This window comes from Syngnathus leptorhynchus, chromosome 1, assembly GCF_054491065.1.
Source record: "Syngnathus leptorhynchus isolate UIUO chromosome 1, UIUO_Slep, whole genome shotgun sequence".
Taxonomy (NCBI): domain Eukaryota; kingdom Metazoa; phylum Chordata; class Actinopteri; order Syngnathiformes; family Syngnathidae; genus Syngnathus; species Syngnathus leptorhynchus.
In genome coordinates this window covers 12,390,570-12,408,611 of record NC_141195.1, presented here as the reverse complement: position 1 = coordinate 12,408,611, position 18,042 = coordinate 12,390,570, and the positions used below count along the sequence as shown (strand labels likewise).

Sequence of the window (18,042 nt, the reverse complement as noted above, 5' to 3'; positions counted from 1 at the left end):
ATCAAGCAAGGTGTTGACTTCCATGTGATGTGAGAACATGCAGACATGCACGTTTCACTTTATACCGAAGCCTTGGACAATTGAATCCACATGATTAAAGCTACCTTTACGTTCCACCTTTCTTTATTTTTGTTGCTATAATTCAAATGCAATCCTGACACGCACTATTCTAACCAGGCAATAACCTGTGAAGAAAACTAAGCAATATACATAACACACTAGATGACAATCGAGATCAAATCAACAGGGCTGGCCAGACTTAACAGTGAAGTTTTTATTTTGACATACCACAAGTTGCGTTTGACAAGTGGGACCCTGCAGATGAGCCACTTCATTCTTGACGAGAACAGTTTCAACAGCAGCTTCTGAAAGCCTATGGCGCTTATGAACATGACAGTTGTATACCTGCAACAACACCATTCCATAGTTATGTAAGCAAATCAATTACCCTAAATGGACCCTATTCTTGGGACAAAACCATGAGTTCGGTGTGGAAGAACTTGAGAGGCCCTGACCTCAATGTCAGTGACACGAGTGACACCCTCATCCAACATCAACTTTAGCCCATTCCTATTTGAATGACAATATGACAAGACAGAAAACCGTAAACAGACTTCCCCGCAGCGTAGAAGCTGTTGAAAATGCTCATAAAGTGTTATTTGTGTGGTCTAATGCTCTTTTCATTTGCTTTTTGCACCAAAGTGAGCAGCGCTCAAATTTTGATGTACTGTGTACAGTGACAATAAAGGTGATTCTAATTTTCAAGTATCCTGATACATTTGTCCACATGAAGCGTGTGATTAGTCTGAGCACATTTTTAGTACTTCCACATGACAGTTCTGAAATCCAGCTCTTCCAACACTGCAGCATCAGACGGCCCATTGAGGCTTTGATGTTATGAAGAGCACCAATGTGCGTCGGCCAAGTAGATCTTAGGTCTACTTCAATGCGTCACCATGAGATGTTATTTGGGTCACATTTGTGTCCTGTGTCACAGATTAGTCCACATCCTCCATGTTGCTGTAGGATGCTGTTGCACAGTCTCCAGAATGTGCGCAGACACCAGAGGGGACCTCCGGGGTCAACGAAGGTGGTTCCTCTGAATCCAGGTCTGCGCCAAATAGTGACTGACTTGATGCCTGTAAAATAAAACGTATCAAGAATAAATTCAGAGGATAGAATTCATTTTCTGTCAATAATCATGCTAAATGCATTCAAAGACAAGTAAAGCTACACTTTTTTTTATTTATCATTATTTCCAAACATAAGCAAACATTAGAAAGCAACGTTTGGATAAAGGACCTTCCATACATTCTTGCGGGGAAACTAATAACTTCTGTCTTTACTCAGTACACATCACAAAAATTCAACAGTCCACATATAAAATTGAAATCAATACAATCCCAGCCATATACCGTACAATTCTATACGTGTATATTTACATTTGGACTAAGGCAAACAGGAAGGTTGCAGTGGAAAATCCCTGAGATCTGCTTTTTAATATAATATCAGAATTGCCACAGCAGCCAACATTAAGACTTCAAAGATGCATTTGTCCTATTACATATATTAAAACTGCTATTTGCAATTTTAAAATATATTCCCACAGTATAACAAACCTCAACCAAATGTTACACACCCCAACATGCTCTTTACCATGAAGCTAACATCAGATATCTTTAGTAAACAGTGACGGAGGGTTTTAAAAATGAAAGAGGATAAATCCAACCAAAACCCAACAGACTATGGCTTAAAATGAAGATAGATAGAACGTAACACATTTGCAGAAAAAAGGCAGGGGGATAAAGTAAAAAATGGATCCAAAAGATAGCAACAATAAAACACTTCAAATAGGGCACTAGAGGGCATATTGAAGTCCTGAACATTGTACATCATGCAAAAGCAACGAGTATTTCTTGACTAAAATTCTCATGTTAGGTTGCTCAACCATTGAAAACTAACATTGAACACAAATATGGAGACTTGAACCACCGAGGTTAAGAACCAAGTATGTTTTGTATCTAGGATCGCCATCTAGTATTAAATGCAAAGGAAAGTCAGTCAAGTCACGCTCACATTCAGACCTAACATTTACCTTGCTGATTTTACAGTTAAACAATTCAAATTGTTATTATATATTCTACCTGAGCTTCAGTGTGTTAAAAGGGTTGACAGATGAATGAGTCACATGGGTAGAGCGGACCATGGATTATGATTCTGAATTATTTTCACCAGAAGAAACATAGAAAACACATTTGATTTCATGGATCACAATTTTATAATCTTGCTATTGTTGAATGTAGTATAGCCTATTTTCTAAAATTTTAGCACAGCAAATTTTCAAAAACAAACCTAGAACAAGTGAAACTCAAAATAATGTGCAGTGCAGCTACCGTGATGAATATTGCATCTATCATTACTAAGGGGTTTATTCTATCATTAATTCATTTTCTTTCATTATTGTTACCAGTTCAGTAACTCCTGATCAGGCTTGCTTTTCCAATGTGGGTGTGTTGGCGGGATTGCAATAGCTGTGTCAGCTAAGTAAATGGAGTGACATCATCCGGTAGCATTCAACAATTGGTGACGGGACAGTGCCCCAAAGTGTCTGAGACACTAAAAATTGGGATCTATCAGGTATTACGAAATCAAAACTTGATTTTGCAGCAATGTGGCATCCAACCGTAATAAAATGTGTAAATTTGAGCAGAAACGAGGCTGCTGGGCAGGGTTATTATATGGTAAAATAAATGACTAAAATAAGGACAGGAAATGTGAGGGAGAACAGCTGATACAAAGTTGCTTTGTTTCGTTTCACTAACTTCTCAGGTTCTGCATTCTTGTTCTCTTTCCTGATCATATTTTCCTAATACCTCAGGAGAGTCCAATGTACTAAGACAACTGAGAGTGCTTCCACCCAAAACACCAATCTTTAGTTTCCAAGCATAACTCCTGAGCAATTCATCATCCAGCTGTGACTCAGGTCCAATTTGATTTGTAAAGAAGTGGGTAGACCAAGTTGATCAAAAGGGCAAAGACCGCAGCCAGGGTTCCAAGAACAAAATATCGCACACGATCGTCGTCGGGACAATCTGGCATCCTCCCCACGCGTTGATGGTGCCCTTCTGCTCTGTCCTCATCTTCCTCATCTCTTGTCCTTTGGGCTTGTCGCCGTCGCAGCCCAGAGAGGAAAGGTCTGCGTGGGCCTTCATCAAGACCCTCCTCGTCTTCTTCCAGTTCCCGCCATATTAGAGAGGCCTGCGATTGGCGGAAACCGGTATCAACTTCTGGGAAAAGACGTGGTGGTCTAACAAACACTGTCATTAAGAGTTGACGTTTTGAGTTGATTTGCTGTTTACACTCGAGGTGGGCAATTCCTCACGGAGTCACCTAAATAAATGCTCACTAGATTGTTCAGTCTGCAGCTGATTTTAAGAATCATTGTCTAAACCACATTCAATTTACATCCAAAAAAGGAGAACTTGCAGATAGGATAGAAGCAAGAGAAAAGTAGCAAAGCATAAGAATCAGAGGTTGGCCTCATCACTTTTAAACAAAAAAAATAATAATTGTAACGCAGTCAATTTCCAGCTTTTTGATTCCTGTTGACAAATATCTCTGTGAATTTATTCAAGTACCCGAGTGAATTTGGTCCAGGAGATAAAATTCATCGGGAGTTACTTATGGGCTAACTTTACCAGAGTGGTGAAGATTGTTCCACAGGTAGGTATTAGGGCTGGGCAGTCCATGTGATTTTAACTTTGGCTTCCCTCGATCTTAAGAAAAAACGATGAATATGGTTAACGTCGCTGTGTACAAGTTCCCAGTATTGTGAAAGTACCCTCAATGCACTTGTGCAACAAGATGTGATGTGATTTTGACCTCCCTCAGTGTGACTTCAACTGTTAAATGACCCCAGGAGGTGTTTATTGTCAAACTATATTAACAAAACGAAACCAAAATAATCACACAAACAGCGCTTATGCTCAGGACAATGTAAAATCTAGTCAAGAAGTGAATGCTAACAAGAAATTTGCTTGGACTACTCGGAGGGTGATTCTTTCAAATATTACCAACACTGTAAGAACACATACACACGGGTAGTATAGCAATACTCAAAGGCACACATTCTTCCAAAAAAACCGACATATATGGATGGAGTTGAAGCGCACCATCCTTCTACTCTTCTCATTTTGAGTGTGTACTCCATGCTTGCAAGGCACCGCACTGCTCCAAAGAGGCCAACACGCAGGAACAGCTGGTATTTCTTGATTTTTTACTTTTTCTAATGATATTATATTAGTATTTTCTGATTTTAGCTTGTTCCTCAGTTATTTTTTGGTTATTCTTTCAAGTTATATTTAAGGTGAGTATTCACGGAATGTCTATTTTACAAACACATTTCCACATGATCCTGAACAAAATAGATACCAAGATCTCAAGATAACGGGTCACAAGACAACAAAATAAGAAAATAAAAACAATAGAAATAAGGCAAAAGCTTCTTCGTGGTTTGAAGGTTTGCGAAGAAGAAATACAGCAAAGGTGTGGCTGTAGCAGAATGAAAATGCAAGAATCTTGAATTTCACAATACTGTATTTAGAAGGTCATTTTGACAAAACGAATTGAATGTGTTCAACATGCAGGGATGAAAGGCAATGAAGCTATGACGGTAGTATTGCGTACTTTAACTGCTTAAACCTTGATTAACTGCACCACCAGCTTGTTGCTACCAAGTTGTGAAATCTTTTATGCCCCTATTACTTCATGAGATTGCACCTAAGAGAGGTCTAATCCCACATTTGATCAAAATAAATACAGCCAATGCAATTAATTACATACCTAGTTTGAGCCCCTCAAGTGGCACACAGGCCTATTTTAAATGGTGCACCGATGATAGAACATTGTGATTTCCTAGGCGTGTTGAAGTGGTCAATTTAAAATGCAAACACTCTCTCAAAGATGAGTATTGCTAAATTACTGTTGAAAATTATTGTACAAAATCAACATGTTCAACATCTTCACATAGAAGGAATTCATTAATTATCAATGTGCATTTCGAAATAAGTTGAGCAAATTTCAGAGGTGCATATCAAACTGGCAGCATTTCACATTTGTCAGTACCCAAGGAGTAGGCTGCTAACCGAGTTGATACCCTCTCAACTGTCAAAACCGTAAGGGTCACTTGCTTGTATTGTACAGATTTGTGGAATGAAACTGATAATGGTTCACAGAGGAAGCGTTTATCTTGACACTTGTAACACCGTTGTCTGTTACTGTTATCACAGCATCATTGTCATTCATGAACATTTCAACGCAAAAGTGGGGAAAATGTTAACATGCTGAAAGATGTTTTCAGCATACACATTATTGTTATATGATGATTACACCACAAACCCCACAGATAGACTATGAAGAAAATAATGTGATACAGCAGAATGAGGCACCCTTCCAAAACAAGAGGTGGACTTTCTGACACTTGACCTTGTGTTATTTTCAAAAGCCTAAGAAAGATAACTGTGAGAAATTCCCAACTGTAGAAACCCATAGAATCGACGTACTCATATGTCACTGTTGTTGTGCAGGATATTACAGTGTGATTACGTGCTACTCATCCCTTCTATAGTATAAAGAATATCAAAAATTCTATAGTATGAAGAAAATCAGAAAATAAGGTTGCATGCTTTTCAACAGCATTTCCAATAAGGCTCCAAATCTTCACTGTGCATCGCATTTCAAATTGAAACAAATCCATCAATCACACTTTAGAAGAATGCCTATGTTTTGAGATATCCATTGCAGCTTGTTCCGGTGACCTCACCTGACTGGCAGTAGCTCCCATTGCAGGGGGAGAGTCTGCTCCAACGGGCCTGAGGAAACGTGGCGGCCTCTCCACGGGGGAATTTCGGCGGCGGTAGAAAAGGACATAGGCATATCGCATCACCACTTGGCTCTCCTCCACCATGGTTACGGTGCTGTCATCAAACAGGCGCCAGCCTGTGCGAGGGGCAGAAGTTAGGTTGGAAATAAGGAACAGAAGAGCAGAGAGTTCATATTTACATCACAATAAATAAACTCACCAACGTCACTACGCTGGCTGTTTCTGTCATTTGGCAGCCGAGCGTAGGCGGTGTAGTGGCCACCGATCATGCCCCCATAGTGGTTGATGACCGCATACAAGTCGTAGATAGGTGGATGCTGCATCTCGTCCTTCTGACCAATACAGAACTTACTTAGATCCAGATTTCTACAAGACAAAAGTTTTTTTTTTTTTTAATTAGATCAACACTGTGCATTCTTTTTACTTCCAACAAGGCCAAGCAACTATTATTCGAGAGGCATTCACCTGACAGGAAAGTCAACCATGTCGTTAATTTTGTCTCTCCAGATGAAACTCCTGAAACTGAAGCGTTTCAGTTGGATGATCAAAATATTGGGAAGCCGCCACAGAAGCAGTTGTTTGGAGGCTTCACGGTGCTGCTGGCACTTGGGGCAATACCTTTGGAGGGGTAAACAGAGCAACACTATCAGAGCCCAGTGGAGTGTTCATATTACAATGGTGAATTCTCAGATGGGATGATTCTTTTTTGTTTTTATTACGTTTTTTCATATTAATTTAATCATATGAACGTTGGAATTTTTCATGTCGCTTTGGCTATTTTGGCTACAAATGAAGAACAGAAAGGAACCTAGTCTTTTCCTTGCCTCTGTTAAACAGTGCTTGCAATGTAATGTAAACAAAAATTGAATGAACAGGTGTTTATGTGATGACAAAAGAGTACCCAGACTCTATTTGGACATCTTTTGAATTGACCTTGGCCAAGATTTCAGGGGTAATATTTTTTCAGCATTTCCAGAAACATAAAATACAATTTCCCAAAACATAAAATACAACTCGGTTTGCTTAATAAATAGTAAAGTGTGACAATAAATGCATTAATTACATGATGGCAATATGAAAAGCCTTACCATGCCTCTTCTGGTGCCAACACCTCTGGCTTGGTGAAGAGGTTGAGGCACTGCTCCAGGGTGAAGTGCCCTGCCCTGGCTGTCTCACTCAAAGAACTAGGATCTTCCTCATACTCCAGCTCCTTTGAGCTCACCAGGACATACTCCTTTAGACGCTCGTTGTTTTTCCACACCAGCTCCACAGTTGCATCGTCAGGGAGATCGACCAGAATGTCCTCTGCAGAATGGGTCGATATACAATCAGAATCTAGAGCTGCCATGCGTGTTATTGTGCTTTATTCAAACACACACGTGGTTCCAGTTTGAAGGTTCTCAATAAAACGTTATGAAATCCACAGTATAGTTGCTACCTTTATCGTCCAGTCGCTTCTCCTTGTTGTTAGAATCCAACAAATTGATGTAGAACTGACCAGCATGCCCTGAAGATGGATCATTAGGTTGCTGATACCCAGCTACTGCAGCTAGGAAACAGCAAAGATAAATAAGGATATTAGACAACAAAATTACTCTGGATATGTATTTAAAAAAAATTCTAATAATCCATCACCTTCCGGTCGTACTGCCTTCTCACAAGAGGTTTCTTTTTCAGTGTGGGTGTCCAGAGAACAGCAGGAAGTAGAGGAGATGGACTCTGAGAACCCAGAGTCTGAAGTCTGTGCGGTGGAGTGAGACGTCTGGGGGGAAGTAAGTGGAACAGCATCGCCGGAAACATGGGCTGAGGTAAAGGTGTGTAGCTTAGAGGAGTCAAGTGTCGGCCCGCCACTTTCAGGTCCACAGTCACCTAATTCTACAGTACTGCTTCCAGCCATGGCCTCATCTCCTGAGCCAGGGCCACCTAGAGAACCTACTGGTGGCGTCAAGAGAACTGGAGATATTTCAGGCGATGTCCTCCCTGACTGTAAAGGAGGCTGGAACACATTGACTGAAAACCTACACAAGGAGATAAGGGATGGCATTTTAATAGGTCACAACAATTGCCTAACTCATCTAGAATCTGTCGAGACATACCCGAGCTTTAGAATTTATAGGGAAACAAAATGCTGACATGTTCTAAATATGACTAACACCTGTGTTCTGCACAAATAAAATTCATATGGTGGAAAAATGCACAATGTATGCAATGGCAGTGAATAAGTTAATAATCAATGTGTATGAATGGATGCATTTTGCACGATAAGATGCTTTGAGTCAGACTCAGTACCTGGAGTAGCCATGCAGAAGCTGAGTGAGCCGGCTATAGGAGAGCCGGGACTTGGGTACACTAACCAAAAATGGCAGACCCACATTTTCAGTGTTTGGTCGACACTGACCTTTGTGATTGGGCCAATGGTTCTTTTGACACAGTCTGTGAAGAAGAAGAAAGCAACAATGAAATTAGCAACTGCACTACGAGATGGACTTGCCACTATAAAAACGCAACTCACTGATTGCAGTAGCCAACACTGTAACAGCGAGTGCAACGCTTTAGTTTGTCTTCCTCAGACACTGGAGGCTTTAGGCAGGAGGCACACTTTGAGATGGGGATGTTGGGAACCTGTAGTCTCTGTCGAGGAAAAATAAGCAAACTGCATTATCATTTATCACTGCAAAGCACCGATCCCAGAAAGGCATTCTTTTGTTACCTGCTGCACTCGGAGCAACACAACTCTCTCCTTGACCAGATCTTTGGAAAGCACCTCGAAGCAGAATAATATGTCTGAGGAGGACACAGTGTCCAGGGAATGAGAGGGCAAAAACATTCGCTGGAAGCAGTTCCTCCCCACCTGAACAAAGGAAACAAGCTCAGTACGATCAAAGTTTAAAATGCTCTCAAACTAAGAATAAAGAAAGAAATTACAGTAACCTCTGCGAGTCTGAGATTCTCAGGCTTGACCCTAACACTCCTGGAGATGGACTCAAGGACTTCTGCAGTGCTGGAGTTCTCTTTACTCACACTCACCAAAAACTGGCACAGGCATATAAAAAAAAAAAAAAAAAAAAACATTCAATATGAGACATCTTTGTCTTTTGACAGGCAATTGTTTTCTAATCTCACCTTTATGGGTTTCTTATGTGGTTCCTTGGCAAAGTAGAAAACTGAGAGCACCTTTTGTTTCTGTGGCAATGGGACGGGCAAGTATAGGAAGGGGTCAAATGTTATGGACACCTGAGGGGAGAGCAGAGGAGATGATTACTGAGGACTGACTGTTACTTTAAATCCAGATGTTGAAAGTAGCACGGATTACCTTAGAGCACGTGGGACAGACAAGTTTGGACTTAAACTGGCCTTGAAAGAGGTCCACTATGAATGAGTCATTTCTCATCTTGTGCCTCTGCCATGCCTCCTCTGCCACCACCTGTGACAAGCAACAGCAACATTATCTAAGTTTCAGCAAAGTTAGTAATCGGTGTCCCAGCAGACAACATGAAGGAACGATTTTCATTTCAGTCCTTTCCATATCTACCTAAGTATACATTTCTAGCTAAAGCTGCAAAATTACATCATTCATAACAAAAGGGCCTGCCAGGTTTCTTTCGAAACACCAACCTCATCCAAGCGACCATCGGAGTCCACCGTCTCCGTGTATGGCTTATTCTGAATGCGATTCAAGTCCTCATGGAGGCCGTCGAGCAAAAAGGCCATGAACTCCTGGGCATCATGCTGGGCGTAGCCTGTAAACTGATTGGCTTTACTGGCCACAATTGCCTGCAAAGTTAAATGAAATTTAAAGTATGAGAAAAGATGGAGCGTGCATGTTGATTTGAAAAAGCAAAGCACTTTTTACAACCCATAAATGTCACGCAGACCTTGAGCTTGGAGGGCTGAAAGGCATGGTGTGTTCCTTTCCAAAGGGCCCTGAGCAGCACAGCAAAGCCATTGGCTAGCCGACCCCCTGTTCCCAGTGGATTATTGCGGTTGATTTCTGACTCGAACGCCCGATCTAAAAGAGATCGGAAAGAGGAAAATTCGTTTGGGATAGACAACCATGTTCTTCGGATGAATGTGATTCGAGAAGTGACATTGCAATGTAACAGAGGATTTCCTTGATGTGTTTTCCACTGGCAAGAGTGTAAATCAGCAAGTTACTGGACTTGAATTTCAGTGAAAAGAAGTGTGGTGTTTGGCACCCATCCAGTAAGGTTACTGGTGGGACTCAAATCTTTATTTACCATGAAAGTAATCACGTAGTTCTCTGGTGTTGGACAAGGATTGAATCACACTGTTCATGAAGCAGGTGTTCCCGAGGTTGACCAATCCTGTGAAACCAGGCGGGCACACTTTTTTCTCCTCTTCTTCTTCATGGTGCTCATTGCTGGCAGGGGGTCCATGGGTCATGGGCTGCACCATGCAAGTCGGCTTAGGCTGACATAAGAAATAAAAGTTAGAAAAAAAAAATAGACCACTTTCACCAACTCTACACGCAACTCATCATCCTGAACCCCCCTCCCGCCCAAAAAAGCCTGCATTTTCCAACTAACCGTCATAACAGTGGGCTCGGCGTTGGTGATGGCATCATGGTCAGAGACTCCACGAGAAACCACAGTTTCCAAACCACTGTCCTCCACTCGGGGTGGGGCTTTCGGGGCCTTGGGTTTCTCTTCACCGACCCTTGGGGGTTCCTCTTTGGTCGGCAGGCTGTGCTGGCTGCTGCCTGGTTGGCTCTTTTCTGTGCAGGTAGGGCTCGAGGGCACAGCCACCTTGGCGCCACCCACTGCACCTTAAACAGAGGAGAATGGACCTTGTGGTTCGAGGAGGTGGTGGTCACGTTAATATAATGATGTTGCCCATATTCGCCTGGGACAGCATTAAATTACACATGATGAAAAAGGCCACGTCATTGTCAAGTAGAAGCTTGGCATCAGACCTTGTGTGGCAGGGGCCTCTAGACCCTCCCAGCGTTGGCTGTGTCTCTTCTTCAGACTAATGTCCACTCGGGATACAGTGAAGGAATAGGAGCACAGCTCAGGCTGTATCAAGTTCCTGGAGCGGACAGGTTGGAAGGAGAAGAAATTTATAAAAAAAAATGAAAATGAAAATGAATTGTAATTTGGGCTTTGTTTTTATATCTTTTTTTCGTCATCGCGTATACGTAATGTGATCAATTTCTTGAACGCAGGAAATGCTTTTTAAAGTAATATTTCATCACAGCAAGCATTACCAATGTTATTTTAGACACAGCAGAAATATCAAAAAAATATATAAAAACATCATTGCCATTTCAAGAGTGGAGAGGCTACCTGAGTTTTACTTGCCACTTGAAAACCGTGTTTGGTCCACAGTCCGGGTGAAGCCGAAGAAAGTTAGCATCACTGTAATAAAAAAGGAGGTGGTGACAAAGAAAGAGCTTTGTCATTGTCACTGGAAAATTTACTGGAGAATTTTATTTTGCAACAAAGTAGCAGGCTGCACTACTTTGGAAGGTTTCTATCCAGTACCTCGTCTGGAAGATGAGGGTGAAATCCTGCTCCCTGAAAATGACCCTGGATGTGTTCCTGCAGATGCCCTTCATGTAGACGTTCACTACCATCAAGTCTGTGCCTTTCTCATACGAGTCACTCTTCACAAACTGCAGGTTTACCATCGGCTCCGGCACTACGGTGAAGCAAAATGAATCGTTAAATTGATTCAGAAGACTGGTACAGACAGCTCCAAGAGACTATACTGCCAAGACAAACCTTCCTGTTGCTTCATGAGGGTTGGATCCTCTTTGGACTGGTCACGCTTCTCCTCTCCATCAGAGCTACTTTGACTCTGCCTCAGACTTGTCGATGGGTCTTGTTCGGCAGACACATCTTGAGATGGCGCAGAGGCGACTCCTTTTGAAACAGGCTGCTGGTAAGTTTGGGTATCTTGCACCGATTCGTGATGCTGAGCCGTTTTGTCTGGCTTGACGCCTGTTACGTCTGAGCTCTTTTCTAGAGAGGCTGAGTCAAGAGAGTTGTTGAAGTCCAAAGTTTTCAGGGAGCCACCTGTACTTATAGGAACAGCTGGTTGGTTTTCACTTTCCACAGTTTCAGCACCTCTGTACTGTGTGTCTGGGGAGTCATACGGTTTATCTGCCTCCTAAACAGAAAATAAAACAAAAATCAGATCCAGCTTTCATATATAGAAGTCAAGCTAACTTCATTTAGAGGCATTTAAAAAAAAAAATACAGCTTAATGTTCTTTAAATAAAAATGTACCTAAAACAATAAACATTGACTATATAGTTTAAAACTGTCAGACCAAAACACTAAAACAAGGGCTGACTCTCACTTAGAGTTGAAAGCAAAGTTTGCTCTTTTTTTTTGTTTGTTTTGATTGTTTTATGGAAAGAGCCTTGTTTGATGTGTACAAAGAGGTAATTCCATAGTTTTGGACCAGCAGCAAAAAAATCTCCTCCAAGCTTCTGCTGGTCAGCTTGACAAGAGCATAGGAATGGAAGACCATAGAAGGTACGATGGGATGAGACCATTTAGAGAACAAATAAAGCTTTCTTTAGAACTCCTCCTAAATTCTCGAAATACAAAAGCAGCCAATGGAAGGAGGCCAGAATGCGAGTTGTGTGCTCCGATTTCTCTTATGTATTCTGTTGCATGTTTTTTTTTCCCTTTCTCCAATACAGCATTTGACAGCAGCCAACTAACTGCACAATGCAATTGGAGCTATGGAAATTGTCAACTTTGCAAAAGGAATTTATTAAAATAGTTTCAACTGTCACTCCTGTTATTTGGCCATAACATGAAAAATAATAAAATGAGCACCGATGTGTGCCGAGAGTGATATCATTTTAGCTTAGTTTACAAAAGTATTAGGTCATCTTGTTTTTGTGACCTTAAAAGATAACTCAGCTTTCAGATAACACATTTTTATCAGTGATCAATTATCAACAAATATTTGTACTAACCTGAATCTTGTTAGCAACAGTGCTCCCATGCACATGTTCACTAAGTAATCTTTCTATACTCTTGTCTCTATCTCTGTGCGGCATTTGAGGGAGCTCTACGGCCGGCAGGTGTGCATGAGACGTCCTAGTCTGGGATGAGTCGATGCCTCTATCAGTAGAAGACTTGTCCTCCTTGGAGTTCCTTGGAAGATGTGCACTGGTGCGCTTCACACTGGGCTCTTGGGACTGCTGGTTGCCTTTCTTAACCAGGACGGGCTTAGGTGAAGCACCTCTGCCATCCCCATCACTAGAAGTTGCCGCCAAAGAGTCCATGGAGGTTTTGTGTTTCAGATGACGCTTGACAGCGCGCTCAGCTTTAGTGCTGCTGCTGCATCTTGATGCGTTGCGAGATGGGGGGGAGGGAGCCTGAGATTGATGCTGTGCCAGCGGGGAGGACAACTTGAGATGCTCTGATGACTCGGAGGCTACAGACCTTAATTCTGGCACCTTGACATTTTGTGTCTCCATGGGTCCCACCTCCTTCTCCTTCTTGTTTGACTTAAACACAACAAATGGACAAATTGCTGTCACCATTAAGATAGACTGTAACATGGGTGGGAGCATCTAATGAGTTAACATTCATTTCTAACTCACTTTTAGTGAAGGCCAAATGTGTATAGGGATCTTCTTGTGGAGGATGAGCAACAGAAATCCTCCCTTCTCTTTGTATTGCACTCTACTACAAGAGGCCTCTATTTCCTCTTGCAATTGGCAGCTCCACTCACGGCCATCTGAAAAAGGAAATGCACAAAATTAAAATGGAATGAAAATGCATGCTTTTGGAGTAATACTTTACAATAGGCAGATCGGGATTATAGATGCAGACTGAAGCATGATAATATTCACAACTATTAATGGAAATACAGTTGAAAAGTTTCTCTGAGGGTGGCTCGGTGGGACACTGGTAAGCATGTTCGCCTCACAGTTAGGAGGGTGCGGGTTCGATTCCACCACCGGCCCTCCCTGTGTGTTCACCTCGCGCCCGCGTGGGTTTTCTCCGGGCACTCTGGTTTCCTCCCACATCCCTAAAACATGCTTGTTAAGCCGATTGAGCACTCCAAATTGCCCCTAGGTGTGAGTGCGTCTCTGTGTGCCCTGCAATTGGCTGGCAACCGGTTCAGGGTGTCCCCCGCCTACTGTCCGATGACTGCTGGGATAGGCTCCAGCACGTCCCCATGGGGACAAGTGGTATAGAGGATGGATGGATATTTTCTCTGTGTATGTTTACCTTGTTAAGGGTATTGACTATCTGGAAGCGTCTAGAAGGTACTCAAACCTTACCCAAAACAACAGAAGCACCTCAGTTCAACTTTGAGGCATTCAGGTCATGGATGCAGGTAACGTTAACTCTAGAAACAATTACATTATCGATTTTTAGTGATTGACAATATACAGTTAAAACTGTAAGGTCAAACGTGTTATTTAGAAACCCAGCTACATTTTGCTCACCGATACTTCAAGCAAACAACATCTGACATCGACGAACAGAGGCAAATCATCTGCTTTATAAAAATAGACTTTTGCTCACAATTCATTGAGTGGTATATGAAATTTTACACTTCCGAAGTACTAGCGATATTGTTACTCATACTAGATGAGTACGCAAAGAATAATTGTACCATTATGAATCAGAAGGAAAAAAAGTGATATTGAACGTCCCGAGTTTTGAGTAACATTTTAAAATTCCCAACAATCAGATAAAGCAAACAGTCTTTATGTTGTTTTTCTTTAATATTCCTTTGAAACTCAACAAGTGTTCATGTGATGCAAAGATGACTTTACCTGCAAAGTGCACGTGGCAATGTGTATCAGTGAAGGTTGTGTTGACATCCTCAATCTTTTGCACACTTTCCCCACAGCGCAACTTGATGATCACTTCATTGGCATTTTGTTTCCAATCCACAAACACATCTGGAAGCACCAAAAAAAAAAAATCATAATGTGGTATAATTTCCTTTTATTCATACATTATTTTATTGTGTGGTCTACATAATATGTGTTTTTATAAATTGAGAAAAGGATATTGCCATTTATTTCGTGAAATTTTAATCAGCTGTTTACTCATGTCAAGATGAAAATTAGATTTCTACTTCCTCTACCCATTTTGGCTGCAGAGCAGTCTGGCGTGAAATACGTGCACCCTCTGCTGGTTGCTGCAATGTAATGAAATCTCTTCTCTCCATGGCAGCAAAGTACATAGCAAATCGTACAAGTGCCTTGCTGATAAGAACTAAGATTCTATCAATGGTACAGTCTCGAAATGTCAATCTCCTTATGGTTGTCACATAGTCAACAGTTTAAGAAGAACCTGCATTCTGATCCTCCAACTTGAAACAGTTTACGCCCAGACGTTTATCGAATCCAGATGTGACACTAATTCATTCATTTTGCCATGCATTTCTTTAAGCTCTGTGCATTAAACTGGTAGGACTAGAGCAGCACTACAAATAAACTAGCCTCCAGTCAGAGTCTTGAGGTAGGTGCACCTGCTCGCACTCCTCCAAGCCCTGCCACTGCACTCACACGCACGCACGCACAAGCTGTATAGTCTCGCCACACTCACACGTGCATACTTCAAAAAGACATAATCTAATATCGCATCCAACGGAAAACTTCGGAATCAAGAAAAGTTGTATACCGTTGTCCATGTGACGAAATTGGTGAAGTAATTTGAGCTGAATATAATCTCCAAAGTCGTTTTGAGTGTGCTCCTTTTCCTACTGCAACTCGACTAGACACACACACACACACACACACACACACACACACACACACACACACACACACACACTTTCTCCTTTTCTCTCCCCCTCTAAATGTCAGGAACAACACTCTATCCTTTCTGGGCGGTCGTAATGCCTAATGTCACTTTGCATTTCCTGTCGCATGCATACAGCACAAACATAATCTGGAGAAAAGTCATGGCAAAGAAAAAAGAAATTGATGGGTGAAAATGACCAAACAATCTTTTACATACAGAGCCAATGGTTTTCGATTTTAGCAAATACCGTGCCAAGCCAAAAATCCTTTTCTTCCTAATGGCATTGCCAAGATATCGAGTCAGATTAAAATTCAAGTGACACGATATGAATCCGGGTGCCAATTAACATACATAATGAAGAAATCAATATTTCTCAATATGACAAATTAAAAGACAACTGTATTCTGATCTCAATGAAAGTTACAATATTGTATTGCACCATGATTGGAGATTTTTTTTGGAATTTACCTTTTTTGACCTCTGCAAGGACTCCATCTACTGCAGAAGCAGCTGCTCTCTTGGCCTCTCTGGACTCTTGGTTAGCCCTGTCTTTCTGCTTCTTCTTACTGGCACTGGAGGATAACTCTGACCCATGGTCACCTCCTCCCCTCTGCTGATTCGGAGCCCCGCCGCGTCGGCCCCCGGCCCCATTACCACCACCGCTGGACATCTTCAGACACTTGGCGCTAAGGGGCCGCCCGTCGCCGGATTCACTGCCGCTGCTGGGGTCTGGATCTGAGGTGTGCCGCTTCCTGCCTGGCCCAGCTATCTTGGCGATGATACTGGTCTTACCTCTCTTAGAACACAATCAGAAAGAGTAACAGGGAAGGGGGAACCTAAGGGTAGAAAAAACAAACAAAATAAGGCACTTATCCAATAGCTATGGTTGTTGATTGTGACAGTTTGTGGCTGGTGTGACTGACATTTAGCATGTGTTTGAATTTGATTTGACCATTCTCGATCAAAGAATTGTGAATTCACAGAAAAACTCCATCAATGTATTTGACGTTAGAATTATCCAAACCATGTGGGATTTCTGACAAATTTATAAAGTAGATGATAAAATGATGAAAATAAAATTTTGATTGAGATTAAAATCATGATGAATAAAAAAGTTGTTCATTGACTTTAATAAAAAATGTTCATTGACGTTCATATATATATCAAACCTGAGTTTCATCCTGCTGTGTGTAAAAAGATGTATTTTTTTGTTTTATTATATATATACATATATATATACACATACATAGATAAAGTATGTGTGTATGTATTACACACACAGAAGGTGGTTTCTATACATTATTTTCTGATAAAAGCATACTAAAATTCAACAGCGGTTGCAGTAATTTTCACAAGGCACAATTAATAACCTGCGTAACCAATTAATAACCTGACGCGATTCATGAAAAAAAACAAGAGCTTTGTCTTGAATTTAACAAACCCGGATTCCTCACTGGGGATACGAGATCATCATGTCACCCCATGAACGAACAATATTTTGTTTAGACAAGCGTGAGCTGGCATAAACAATAGTATTAGCACTCGCTGTTGCTAGCGTAAACACGATGGCAGTTACTAGCGAATTGGTCGCCGTGCATCTTTGAAATCAATTAAATGCATCATTTTGAACATTGCACTGCAGTTTTGTGAGGTTTATACGTGATGCTCACAACCCTCCAATGCTTTTGCTGTCGCCTGTAAATAGAGCATTGTCGTTATGAGAAACATCGAGACATTTACACTCCATGTAGTTCTGATCCTCAATATTTAATCTGGCGAAGTAGGTTACAATCACGTAATTGTCCATACCACTCACCTCAATGCATTCATTAGATTGTCAACGCCTACATTTTGGAGCAAAGGCAAAACAATCAATCGCTAATGTCATTAGCAGCTGCTAAAGCTAATGCTAGCCTCCATTTTACACTAGAAAAAAAAATAGGTAACCCTTTGGGGTCATCTGAGGATAATAGGACTGGGTGGATACTGAAACGAAATCATCGTACTCACCAAGTGTTAATTGAAGGAGAAGTGTGATTTTGTTGTTGGTGTACATGTACACGATGGCCGGCGACTTGCTGTGCGTCCTCACCGGCTGCTGCTAAGCTTTCTTCGCGACAGCAGGCCGCTCAGCTCCACGCACTCGCAACCCTGTAGTCCACGGTGCTTCTGGAACCTTCTTTTCTTTTTATCCAGGAGCCATTTTGGACTAAGTTAGTTGAACAGGCAAATATGTGCGTGTGTTTTAATCAAACGATGACAGTTAAAAGCCAAGTCAGTCTTGCAATGCCATTGATGGAGTGGGCAATCTGCGGGATAAGTCTACTTTGTTGAGGACAACATCCTGCCCGGCCAAGCCTAGAGACAACAAGCAACTTCCTGGATGGTCGTATCACGTGATCTGTA

General features: G+C 41.6%; 1 protein-coding gene across 6 annotated transcripts; it reads right to left on the bottom strand.

The window, feature by feature from the left end:
• Positions 1-259: 259 nt before the first annotated feature.
• On the bottom strand, positions 260-18,042 carry usp19 (ubiquitin specific peptidase 19). Of its 6 annotated transcripts, XM_085913145.1 has the most exons (27): positions 17,647-18,042; positions 16,105-16,472; positions 14,658-14,786; positions 13,470-13,606; positions 13,309-13,373; positions 12,837-13,209; positions 11,626-12,013; positions 11,386-11,542; positions 11,188-11,259; positions 10,815-10,930; positions 10,429-10,667; positions 10,120-10,312; positions 9,757-9,890; positions 9,497-9,655; positions 9,195-9,305; positions 9,005-9,115; positions 8,813-8,914; positions 8,592-8,732; positions 8,394-8,512; positions 8,171-8,314; positions 7,517-7,899; positions 7,320-7,430; positions 6,970-7,186; positions 6,347-6,499; positions 6,081-6,247; positions 5,822-5,997; positions 1,146-3,258 (listed from the first exon to the last, which is right to left on the bottom strand). In XM_085913145.1, the coding sequence occupies exons 2-27, from the start codon at positions 16,304-16,306 to the stop codon at positions 2,980-2,982; spliced, it is 4,578 nt and encodes a 1,525-aa protein (XP_085769271.1). In that variant the 5' UTR covers positions 16,307-16,472; positions 17,647-18,042; the 3' UTR covers positions 1,146-2,979. The 6 variants fall into 6 exon arrangements, with proteins under 6 accessions (XP_085769281.1, XP_085769290.1, XP_085769271.1 ...); XM_085913155.1 differs by lacking the exon at positions 1,146-3,258 and adding an exon at positions 260-1,139 and having other exon boundaries at positions 12,837-13,373; XM_085913164.1 differs by lacking the exon at positions 1,146-3,258 and adding an exon at positions 260-1,139 and having other exon boundaries at positions 10,429-10,661; positions 12,837-13,373.